This window comes from Mustelus asterias, chromosome 23 (assembly GCF_964213995.1).
Source record: "Mustelus asterias chromosome 23, sMusAst1.hap1.1, whole genome shotgun sequence".
In the NCBI taxonomy this organism is placed as follows: Eukaryota; Metazoa; Chordata; class Chondrichthyes; order Carcharhiniformes; family Triakidae; genus Mustelus; species Mustelus asterias.
The window spans coordinates 66,313,664-66,325,816 of NC_135823.1; the positions used below are offsets into that span (position 1 = coordinate 66,313,664).

At 42.4% G+C, this 12,153-nt stretch overlaps 1 protein-coding gene across 1 annotated transcript in view; it reads left to right on the forward strand.

Annotated features, from left to right (window-relative positions):
* The window catches only part of cfap70 (cilia and flagella associated protein 70), a 72,032-nt gene that overhangs the window by 32,236 nt on the left and 27,643 nt on the right, over nt 1-12,153 (forward strand). Inside the window, exons 13-17 of the mRNA XM_078239898.1 lie at nt 1,812-1,903; nt 3,546-3,606; nt 4,742-4,936; nt 8,371-8,502; nt 11,517-11,642. Coding sequence (XP_078096024.1) covers nt 1,812-1,903; nt 3,546-3,606; nt 4,742-4,936; nt 8,371-8,502; nt 11,517-11,642 — 606 coding nt within the window. The remainder of the gene's footprint in view (nt 1-1,811; nt 1,904-3,545; nt 3,607-4,741; nt 4,937-8,370; nt 8,503-11,516; nt 11,643-12,153) is intronic.

Here is a 12,153-nt window from a genome sequence, read left to right on the forward strand (position 1 = left end):
GGTAGAGCTGTGGGTCATCAGCAGACTAGTGGATGCCTGAGGATCATCTCGGCATCACACCTTGCAAATGAGAAGAGGAAAGTGCCGTCGATGGACCATTGGAGGACTCTGGAAAGACAGTGGTGTGAGGAGTAGGAAGAGAAGACATTTCTATTCTAGTTGGATGCCTGCAAAGAGGAAATTGGAAAGATCTACTCTAGAGTCCTGGATAAAGGTCGGAAAGTGCATGTACATATAGATGTTTGATAACCTCAGGATCGATTTGAAGAAATTCAATTAATTAATCAATGTAATTGTTAATAAATCTGAATTGAAGACTTGTTTCCATAATGTTGACCATAGAATTATCAGTGACTGTTGTAAAAACCCATTTGGTGCACAAATGTCCTGCAGGGAAGGAATAATGTCATCTTTACACAGCATTGCGTGAAAGTTAGCATGCCGGGGCAGCAAGCAACTAGGAAGGCAAATGGCATTTGGCCTTCATTGCAAGAGATTTTTAATTTTATTTATTATTTCATGGGATGTGGGCGTGACTGTCAATGCCAGCATTTGTTGCCCATCGCTAATTGCCCTTGAACTGAGTGTCTCACTCGGCCATTTCAGAGTAGTTAACAGTCAACCATATTGACGTGAGTCTGGAGTCACATGTAAACCAGACCAGGTAAGGACAGCAGATTTCCTTCCCTAAAGGACATTAGTCAACTAGATGGATTTTTACGACTATCAATGATACAGTCGTTGACATGGTCACCATTACTTTATTAATTCAATTCAAATTCCAACAGCTGGTGTGGTGGGATTTGAACCCTTGTCCGCAGGGATTACTAGTCCAGTGAAATTACCACAGCACCACATCTCAAGCATAATGAAGTCTTGCTATAATCGTGCATGGCTTTGGTGAGATCACATCTGGAACACAGGCTGGGATTTTCCGGCCCTGACACTGGTGGGCATCATCGCGGGCCGGACGAGAGGCTCTGCAAATTTTCCCTTCCTGCATCTGATGATGGCCATTGGTGTCAGGGCCAGAAAATGCCACCCGCATTGTGAAGTTTTGGTCTCCATATTTAAGTAAGGACTTACTTACTTAAGTAAGTACGGTTTGCTGGATTGCTCCCTGGATTGTCCTTTGAGAAGCTGAGTAAAATGGGCCTGTATACTCTCTGGAGTTTAGAAGAATGAGAGGTGATCTCATTGAAGATTCTGAAGGGGCTTGATAAGGTAGACATTGAGAGATTTCTTCCACTGGCTGGGGAATCAGAAACAGGGAGGCTCTGTCATAGGATAAGGGGCCAATCATTCAGAACCGAATCTTCCGAATTCTGGACTCTGGAGATTTGTGGATGCTCCATTGTTGAATATATTTAAGGCCGGGATAGACAGAATTCTGCTTTCTCGGAATCAAGGGTTATGGGGAGTGTGCGAGAAAGTGGAGTTGGAGCCTGAGATCAGTGATTGAGTGGTGGGACAGGCTTGTCGGCCGCATGCCCTACTCCTAATCCAATTCCTTGTGTTCTTGTATGCACACATTTTGTGCACAGGCTACCAGTGTGCCAGATGCTGGCCTGCTATAATGCCAAGCAGTGAATGCATTGTGCCTGATAATAAAGCATTACAGTAATCAGGTGTAACAGACTGTGATCTCGACTCCCAAGGGGGGTAGCCACATCCGAATGTAATGCATGAATTGTGGGTCTAAGATTTCTTTTGATGTGGCCGATCTTCCTTTCATTCAATAATCTATTTATCTTTAACTGTCATGTTAATGAGTTCATACACTCAAAAACTGCTTTACTGTTACATTTCAGCAATATTTAGAAGCAAAGTCATACATCGTTCTGGAGTTCACTCTGGAAAAGCCTTTAGTGCAGAAGCGACTCCGTGAGGAGCTGGTTAAAAGGTACATCTCAGACAGGACAGAGAGCACTCATAATTCTTTCAGATGTGCAAATTAATATCTTGTTCATGAAATGCTGATAAGATAGAAAATATATATTTTTCATTCCACATATTGTAGGAATACATCTTGGGTTCGAGGGGGAGCCATCATGTACTGAACAAACGCATAGAAATGATGGGTGGCACGGTGATGTAATGGTTAGCACCGCTGCCTCACAGGGTTCAATTCCCGGCTTGTGTCACTGTCTATATGGAGTCTGCACGTTCTCCCCGTGCCTCCCCGTGCCGTTCGGGTACACTGAGAGAGAATTTAGCATGGCCAATGCACCTAACCTGCACATCTTTCGGAATGTGGGAGGAAACCGGAGCACCTGGAGGAAACCCATATCAGCCCTTTATGCCTGATAGTCCTCACTCCCCGCTAGACTATCCATTCACATTGGCATGAGGGTAAACTGACCTGAATCACAAGTCTCCGACAACACGTACCTGACGGGCAGAACCCGCCAGAGGAGTTCAGGTGAATGCTTGACTCAGGTGGGAGATATAAATTGTAAAAGCTAGGGCCCCAGCACAGACCCCTGTGGGATTCCACTTGTCAGATTCTGCCAATCAGAAAAATATCCAGTTGTGCGTACTCCCTGGTTTCTGCCAGCGAGCCAATCTTCTATCCACGGTAATATGTTACTCCCTACGCTTTATCAGCGGCAGTAACCTTTGACCTTATCGGATGCCTTCTGAAAATCCAAGTACATCACGTCTACGGGCTCCTCTTTATCCACGGAGAATGTTTTTTTCCTTCAGAGAACTCCAATAAATTGGTTAAACATAATTTCCCGTTCAAAAAAACCATGCTGACTCTTCCTTCAGTTTATCGAAGTGCCCAACCATAACCTCTGTTATAACCAGCGTGGGAGGAGTGGGAGATTATCTAGTTCCACTACTTTGCAGGTCACCATTAGTTGAAAAGTTTAATTCACTCACCAAAATGGCCAATTGTTTACCTTCACTTCTGTTAGACCCAGAATGAAAGAAACTTTAACCAGGTTGCTTTCAATAAACTCAGAATGATGGATTTATTGTAGAACAAGTTGGGATTCCTGACTGCTGGTTTCCTGTGGCTCCACCCGCCTGCCAGGCTGATGGTGAGCCACGCCACCAGACCAATGGAGCTTTGACATGGAGAATAGTATAGAGCTGGATCAATTCTTTTTGTCTCAGAATTACAGGTTCCAAATGCAGACACGTATACCTCGGGTGAGGCTCGTAAAATCCCGCCCGAGGCCAATGTAAATTAAGTTCTGCGTGTTTCTTCAGAAGGAACTCTTCAACTTGCAGCTTTTGAAAATACAACAAAACTTACTCCAACTTATAAATCAAAGAAAGGGTTTAATAAAGAAAGCATTGCCGATTGTCGGAAAAACCCATCTGATTCATTAATATCCTTTAGGAAAGGAAATCTGCCGTCCTAACGCGGTCTGGCCTACATGTGACTCCAGAGCCACTTCAAAATGTGATTGACTTGTCCTCTGATCAAGGGCAACTAGGACAATAAATTCTGGCTAGCCAGCGACGCCCACGTCCCACGAATGAATAAAAAAAATATAAATCCCTCATTAATTATTTGTCTCTTTCTCACACAGGGTTGCAGAGATGATTCCTCCTCGGCCACTATTCCCTCGTAGAACAAGTGGAGCAGATAAGGTGAGTGGAGAAATTAGAGTCATAGAGGTTTACAAACTGGAAACAGGCCCATGGCCCAACTTGTCCATGTCGCCCAGTTTTTAACCACTGAGTTAGTCCCAATTGCCTGCATGTGGCCCAAATCCATCTATACCCATCTTACCCATGTAACTGTCCAAATGCTTTTTAAAAGACAAAATTGTACCCGCCTCTGCTACTACCTCTGGCAGCTTGTTCCAGACACTCACCACCCTCTGAGTGAAAAAAATTGCCCTTCTGGACCCTTTTGCATCTCTACCCTCTCACTTTAAACCTGGGTCCTCTAGTTTTAGTCTCCCCTGCCTTTAGGAAAAGATATTGACTATCTAGCTGATCTATGCGCCTCATTATTTTATAGACCTCTTTAAGATCACCCCTAAGCCTCCTACGCTACAGGGAAAAAAGTCCCAGTCTATCCAACCTCTCCTTCTCCTCGTCATTGTCAATGGGTTTCCTGTTTTATGCTCCCCTGCTGCTAGGAAACCTGCAGCAAAGTTTCACTGTCAGTGGGACCAGCCAGAAAATTCAGGCCCAAGTATATTACATGTACTGCTTCCCCTTTATCTATCCTGCTCATTATCACCTCAATTCTAATAGATTGTCAAGCACGATTTCCCCTTCATGAAACAATGCTGACCCTGCTTGATTATCTTATCTAAATGCTCTGCTATGATATCCTTTACAATCATAGAGTCCCTACAGTGCAGAAGGAGGCCATTTGGCCCATTGATTCTGCACCAACTCTCTGACAGAGAGTCTGACCCAGGCTCATGCTCCTGCCCTAACCCCATAACCCCACATATTTACCCTCCTGATCTCCCTAACCTACTCATCTTGGGGACACTAATGGACAATTTAACATGGCCAATCCACCTAACCTGCACATCTTTGGACTGGGAGGAAACGGAAGCACCCGGAGGAAACCCATGCAGACATGGGGAGAACGTGCAGACTCCACACAGACAGTGACCCAAGGCTGGAATTGAACCCGGGTCCCTGGCGCTGTGAGACAACAATGCTGCCCACCCCCCCCCCCGACATAGCATTTTATTCAGAAAGTAGAGTAAGCTTTATTCCAGGAAGTGTTTATTACATGACTGATTTCTGAATATCACAGGCTGTTGCAGATTACCACAACCAGATAATCAGTGTGGCTAAAATCATCATGGACGAATATCAGGAGATGTTTGGACGGAAACTAGCTGAAGGAAAACTCTCACAAGAATTACAGGATCAGGAGGAACGTAAACATAAACTTATATTTGAGCTGAACACCTCAGGAAAATACTTTGCCTTCAAGGAACAGCTTAAGGTAAAAACTGATTGTATATCTAGCTTTAAGTATTAGAATGTGACAACACTGAAAATCCAGCAGCTATGTTTAGGATATACTCCATATATGCCTTCCATATACTTGGGTGGCACGGTGGCACAGTGGTTAGCACTGCTGCCTCACAGCGCCAGGGTCCCAGGTTTAATTCCGGCCTCGGATCACTGTCTCTGTGGAGTTTGCACATTTTCCCCCTGTCTGCGTGGGTTTCCTCCGGATGCTCCGGTTTCCTCCCACAGTCCAAAGATGTACGGGTTAGATTGATTGGCCATGATAAATTGCTTCTTAGTCTCAGGGGGATTAGTAGGGTAAATATGTGGGGTCATGGGAATAGAGCCTGTGTGGGATTGTGGTCGGTGCAGACTCGATGGACTGAATGGCCTCCTTCTGCACTGCAGGAATTCTATGATTTATCATCCAGATATGTATTTATAGTGGGAATGCGCCATCCAATTGACTTTTCCTGCTTAACCTTGTCAAGGGGCTGGTTGTCCAGAATGCTGATGCTTTCCTGGAGTTGAGCATTGCCAACTTGACAAATGGGGAATTAAAAATTGAAGGGTTACCTTGCCCAGTGATTATTTGTACTGGGAAAGATAGGAGATTGAAGAAAATTAAAAGTGGAATTTTACAGCCCTTCCCACCGGCAGGATCTTCCATTCCAGCTGAAGTCAATGGAGTTTTGAAAAGTTTTCCATATTTTCTGGCCCCACCCCTGTCATGACAGGGTGTAAAATTCCACCCTCAGTGAGAATGATGTAGATTCTCAGTATTCCAATGGTCTGTGGTGGCTAGCATCATAGAACCCCTACAGTGTAGGGTATCTCTACCCAGACCCTCTCCCCCTGTCCTATCCCTGTAACCCCACATGTTTACCATCTAACCTACACAACTAAGGGGAAATTTACCATGGCCAATCCACCTAACCTCCACATCTTCGGAGTGTGGGAGGAAACAGGAGCACCCGAAGGAAACCCACGCAGATACAGGGAGAATGTGTAAACTCCACATAGACAGTCACCCAAGGTTGGAATTGAACTTGGGTTCCTGGCACTGTGAGGCAGCATTGCCTACTACAGTGCCATTATGCCAGCCCTAAGTATTTTTGTTTTCAGCCACAGCCTCTCATCATGCTATTCCTTAATAGATGCCATAGCCATTTAGTTCTTCTCCTTGGTGGAGATGGTGGCAGAGTGATAATGTCACTGGACTAGTGATCCAAAGACCCAGGATAATGCTTTGGGTGCATGGGTTCAAAACCCACCATGGTGGAATTTAAATTCAATGAATAAACCTGGAATTGAAAGCTAGTCTCAGTAATTGTAACCATTAAACAATCATCGATTGTTATTAAAAACCTATCTAGTTCACTAATGCCCTTCCTTTAGGGAAATAAATCTAACGTCCTGAGCCGGTCTGGTCTACATGTGATGCCAGACCCACAGCAATATGGTTGACTCTTAACTTCTCTCTGCAACGGCCTGCCACACATTTCAAGGGATGGGCCAGTGATGCCCACGTCCAATGAAATAATTGTTAAAAATCTGAATGGCCCAGTGGTGTTGCAAATATTCCCTAGAGGCCACCAACAAGATGTAAGTCACCTTTACACCTTGAAGATATATCTGAATCAATGGCCACTGGATTAGAATATCTCTGGATATCCACCAACATTCTAACATTTTGCTCATGTCGTGCTTGAGGATAGTTATGCATGCAGTTGGACTGAATGTGTGGAGAATTAAAGTAAGCTGAGTTTATAACACAGAACATTATAGCATTTCTCCACTTTAGCATGACTGACTGTTAAAACACTATTTGTTTAAGAAAATAAAGAACTTGCATATATACAGCACCCTTTCACTGCCTCTGGATACACCAAAGCACATTACAGTCAATTAATTAAATTTGAAGTGTAATCCTTGTTCTAAGAACATAAGGATTAGGAGCGAGAGCAGGCTATTCAGCCCCTCAAGCTTGGCCTAACATTCAATAGGATCATGACTCATCTCCTACCTCAGCTTATCAAGTGTTTAAGATAGAAGCTGAAATAGCATAAACAGATGTTCAAAATAAAAACTAAGCACATGTGGAATTTTTAGCATAATGGAGAAATTTGACATTCTACAAATATAAAATTAGTTTTTCAGAGCCAGAGGGGTTATTGAGCAGTGTTGAGGGCGTAGTATGGAGTTAAAACTCCAGTTACATCACATTCAACAATGTGCTAATTTTTGGGGAGGTTTGTACAAAGAGCATTTAAAAAGTGAAAGATCACTTTAATTCAACCAATTTATAAAGATTTTTAATTGTGGGAACTTCAAAAACATTACTCGTAGAGGAGCAGGGAATCATTGACAGCCATCTCTGGCTTTCTGTGTTTACTCTTCATGTGTGGACGTCATAGGTTGCTGTCAGTTTCACAGTTGTAATGAGATGAATGCTGACAGTTTCACTGTCATTATTAGCAAATCATAGCCTATGTATTAATTAATTTTTTTTACAGTGTTGTGAAGTTGCATATGTAAGGTTAAAAATGTGGCGTTTGACAAATGTAAATAGCAAAAAGAAATGCTCAAACAAAAAGAAGAAATCATATAGCATTGTCTCTTTAAAAAGCAGGCGTCTTTATGCGTGGATTTTAAATTGCAGAGTGCAGGCTGCAGAAGCAACATTTGTATCACAGCCTCGCAGTCAGTGTTCCAACCGAACCAAAACAGGCTTTTGAATTGGACCAATGAGTTTAAAGCAAGCCTGCAGAGACACAGAACCAATGAAATTCAAATGTGAGGGTTGTTGACAACCTCAAACCACTCAGATCACAGGAATACTGTGAGGTAATTCCAGGTATATAAACCCAGACAAGGGGGGTAACTGTCAGAGTATATGCTTGCCACCTCTTGAATCAGAAGGAGGGAAGGTGAGGCTCTCATGAAAAATATTGCAGTTTCATGTATGACTTCATAAAATCACCATCACCAGAGAGATACCAACTCAGAAAGTGTTCCAGATGAGACCATCACTGGAGAAAGTTCATACTTCCAAGAGACGCCTGTTTGTATATTAGCTGAGAGTGACTGAATTCTGTAATGATTTATTTCATTATTCCTGAAGGAGTCTTGTAATATTTGAACAGCATTTTATTGGGATTTTATTCAGTTTGATAATTGTTTTAATAAGGTTGTCACCAGTTTAAAAATAAAGACCTGTTAATTATTCATGATAGAGAGTGTCAGATCCTGCTTTAATTTACCAAAACCAGTAACTTCCTACTACCTCACACACACTCGTACAAGATTACGAGGTGAGGTATATCCCTTTGGGTGTTTCCAAAATCGAGCAGAGGGAAAAATCACCTCCGCGTCGTAATAGAGATAATGTCTTGTAGAATCCTAACTTTTAATTTCCTACTCCAGCATGCGGTTGTGAAAATTGTGCGGGAGAAGTACTTGCAGACAGTGGCCTTTGAGGATAAAGAACAGCTTCAGATATTCCTTAATGAATTGTATATTTTCTTGGTGGATCAGATGCATTGTTGCCTGCACAAGGTAAGGAACAGATGCAGTGGGAAAAGCTTCGTACCTGTTAATTTTTGTTACCTTTTAACGGATGGTTAAGTTTACTGAGCTTACCAAACATGTCAGTAGATATAGTCCAGTACTACTGCAAAGCACTGTTTGAGGAAATAATGGTGGTGATGATTCAGAGTCAATCAAAAACCTGCGGCAGTCCCATCTTGGTTTGCACACTTTTGCCAAAACTCTATAGAGACAGCCATCGAATTTCTGTATGAAATAGAAGTTGTCAGTGCAATGATCCCATCTTTTCACTTAACACTGAAAATACATGAGTTTAGTGGACAAGCTTTTGTGTTTTTGAAATATTGATAGTACCAGTCAGTACAGCTGACAACTCTTGAGGGTTCAGTAAGCAGAAGGGTCGGTATGAGGGACGGTTGGTGAGGGGGAGATAAGTAGAAAGAGTTAGCATGTTATCAAACATATTAATAACTGTACTTCTAACAGTCTAACAAAGCTCTCACTCATAAGCACTTGATAATGAAAAAACATGAGGTCACACCTGGAGTACTGTGTGCAGCTTTGGTGTCCTTATCTGAGGAAGGATATCCTTGCTACAGAGGGAGTGCAGCGAAGGTTTATCAGGCTGATTCCTGGGATGGCAGGTCTGTCATAGGAGCAGAGACTAAGTTGATTAGGATTATATTCACTGGAGTTTAGAAGAGTGAGAGGGGATCCCATAGAACTTATAAAATTCTAACAGGGTTAGACAGGGTGGATTCAGAAAGAATGTTCCCAATGGTGGGGGAGTCCAGAACTAGGGGTCATAGTTTGAGGATAAGGGGTAAATCTTTTAGAACTGAGGTGAGGAAAAATTTCTTCACCCAGAGGGTAGTGAATCTATGAAATTCACAATCACAGAAAGTAGTTGAGGCCAAAACATTGTCTGATTTCAAGAAGAAATTAGATATAGCTCTTGGGGCTAAAGGGATATGGGAGGAAGGGGGGATCAGGATATTGAATTCGATGATCAGCCATGATCAAAATGAATGGCGGAGCAGGCTCGAAGGGCTGAATGGCCTCCTCCTGCTTCTAGTTTCTATGTTTCTATAAGCACTTGATAATAGAAAAACTATCATTCACAAAACTCATTCAAAGATTTGAAATCCCATCAAGTGGTCAATCTCTTATAAAAACAAGACTCCTCCTATTGGATCATCCCATCAAAGATATGAAATACTTTAATAGCCTTTTATAATTGTCAATCAAAATATGAATTCAGCCCACCTGCTGAGATAATTGGTTTGGAGCTTTCGAAACTCACTTGAGACTGTTAAAATTGAATTAATTTTCATCTCCAAATGGCTCCTGAGGTCTGTCCATAGTTGATACTGGCTGAGTTACTACAGATATGGGATGGGGTTATGGGGTGACATGGAGATGACAGGTGGATATGGGTGTGAGCGGTGAGGGCGAGCAGATTTATTGTTATATATCTGTCTATATTAAGTTTTGGCTCTAATTGGATGTCAGTTCAACATATTTTATTTGTCAAAATTCCATCCAAACCCTAATTAGACCAAACCTAATAGACATTGTAATTAGCAGTTGACAACAACCTCACACTGGGGACACTTGGATGTGGGGCGGCACGGTAGCACAGTGGTTAGCACTGCTGCTTCACAGCTCCAGGGTCCCGGGTTCGGTTCCCAGCTCGGGTCACTGTCTGTGTGGAGTTTGCACATTCTCCTCGTGTCTGCGTGGGTTTCCTCCGGTTTCCTCCCACAGTCCAAAGATGTGCGGGTTAGGTTGATTGGCCAGGTTAAAAATTGCCCCTTAGAGTCCTGAGATGCATAGGTTAGAGGGATTAGTGAGCAAAATATGTGGGGGTAGGGCCTGGGTGGGATTGTGGTCGGTGCAGACTCGATGGGCCGAATAGCCTCCTTCTGCACTGTAGGGTTTCTATGATTGTCTCCTGTTTTACTGAAGTGACAGATAAGATAGTTTTACAGTCATTTTATTGCCCTATTATGGTCACAATTGACAGTTGATTTATCTCATCAAATTTTGGCTTGTGACCCTTGGATCACTGAGGTATATTTGGTTGTTCACTTTATGACCTTTAGCTCATTGAACAAATTGCTGAACATGTGCAACCATAAGGACCTCATTCTTATCAGAACTTATTCCGCTGTCTAAAATTATTATTTTAGACAGTCACAACTGTCCATCATGATGTATGCTTCTGCCAAAATACATTCCTGTACAGCTGGTAAAGTAAGCTATTTAATCTGCGATATTTCTGCTTCCTGAATGGTTTGCTTTAGGAGTTTATCCTGATTTTAAGAGTTTCAGAAACGCCACCTGTGGATATATATATATATACTAGGCTAATCAACTTAGCCTAATCAAATTTAGGTCAATCAACTTGCATTCACTTTATCTTAACCACAATTAATGCATTAATTATTCTACCTTAGTTTCATAAAAACCTGCAGAAATGAAGATATATGAGGGGAGGCAATGGCGTGGTAATGATAATGATAATAGTGGTCTTATTGCGAAACAATTAATCCAGAAACTCAGCTAATGTTCTGTGGACCTGTGTTCGAATCCCGCCACTGCAGATGGTGGAATTTGAATTCAATTCAAAAAATCTGGAATTAAGAATCTACCATGAAACCATAGTCGATTGTGAGAAAAAAACCCATCTGATTCACTAATGTTCTTTAGGAAGGAAATCTGCTGTCCTTAGCTGGTCTGGCCTACATGTGATTCCAGAACCACAGCAAAATGTGGCTGATTCTCAACTACCCTCTGAACAAGGACAACTAGGGATGGCCAGCCTGCAACACCCATGTCCCACGAATGAATTTTAAAAAAACACTGCATGTACAGCTCAGAAACTATGCAGTTGTTTAATTCTTGACATGTGAGATTGGTGGAAGCTGTGATATTTAGATCCTCCAATTTATCAACATTTTAAGCAGAACTTTGAATATTTCTGACTTGGGCCTAAATTATTGTCCCTTTTCTTCATCTAGCTGTTGCATGTGGATCCTCCAGATCCTATTCCAGAATCATTCCTTGGATCTGCACAGTTAAAACACTTTGCCAAAGAAGCTGAAATGAACAAGGACTTTGAACTAGCAAAAAAATACCACCAAGAGGTGAGAGATTGTGTGGCTAGACTGATAATCCGGGGAATCTATAGGTTGAATATTCCTCTGTTTTGCTTGAGAACAGTTTGGTTACAGTCACATCCCCAGCGGCCAATTCCCCTGTTGAGCTTAATTTGCATTCTGCAGGCATGCACTCGGTGCATATGAGGGCACTACATGGTGTGAAAAAGCAGCCAGGAGGACAAGCTGGTGCTGTCAAGACCATATAGGCAGCAGCAATTGTAAAGAGGCAAGTGAAATAAAAACAACCCGAAGGTCTTGTAATTGTAAAGATAATAGATGCAGAAATTTAGGGAGCAATTCTCCCCAAAAAATTCTACATGTCGAATTCAAAAAAAACTGGAGTAAATCACACTGGCTTTTTCAGCTGGAGTTTCAAAATGAATCTCCCACACTCTGTGCACCAGTGTGTGAAATACGGTGAAAATCAGGTGATGGGGCCTATTCCCGCCAAAGAGGCCGGCAGCATAGCGCTAAGTGGACCACGGCGCATGTGGTG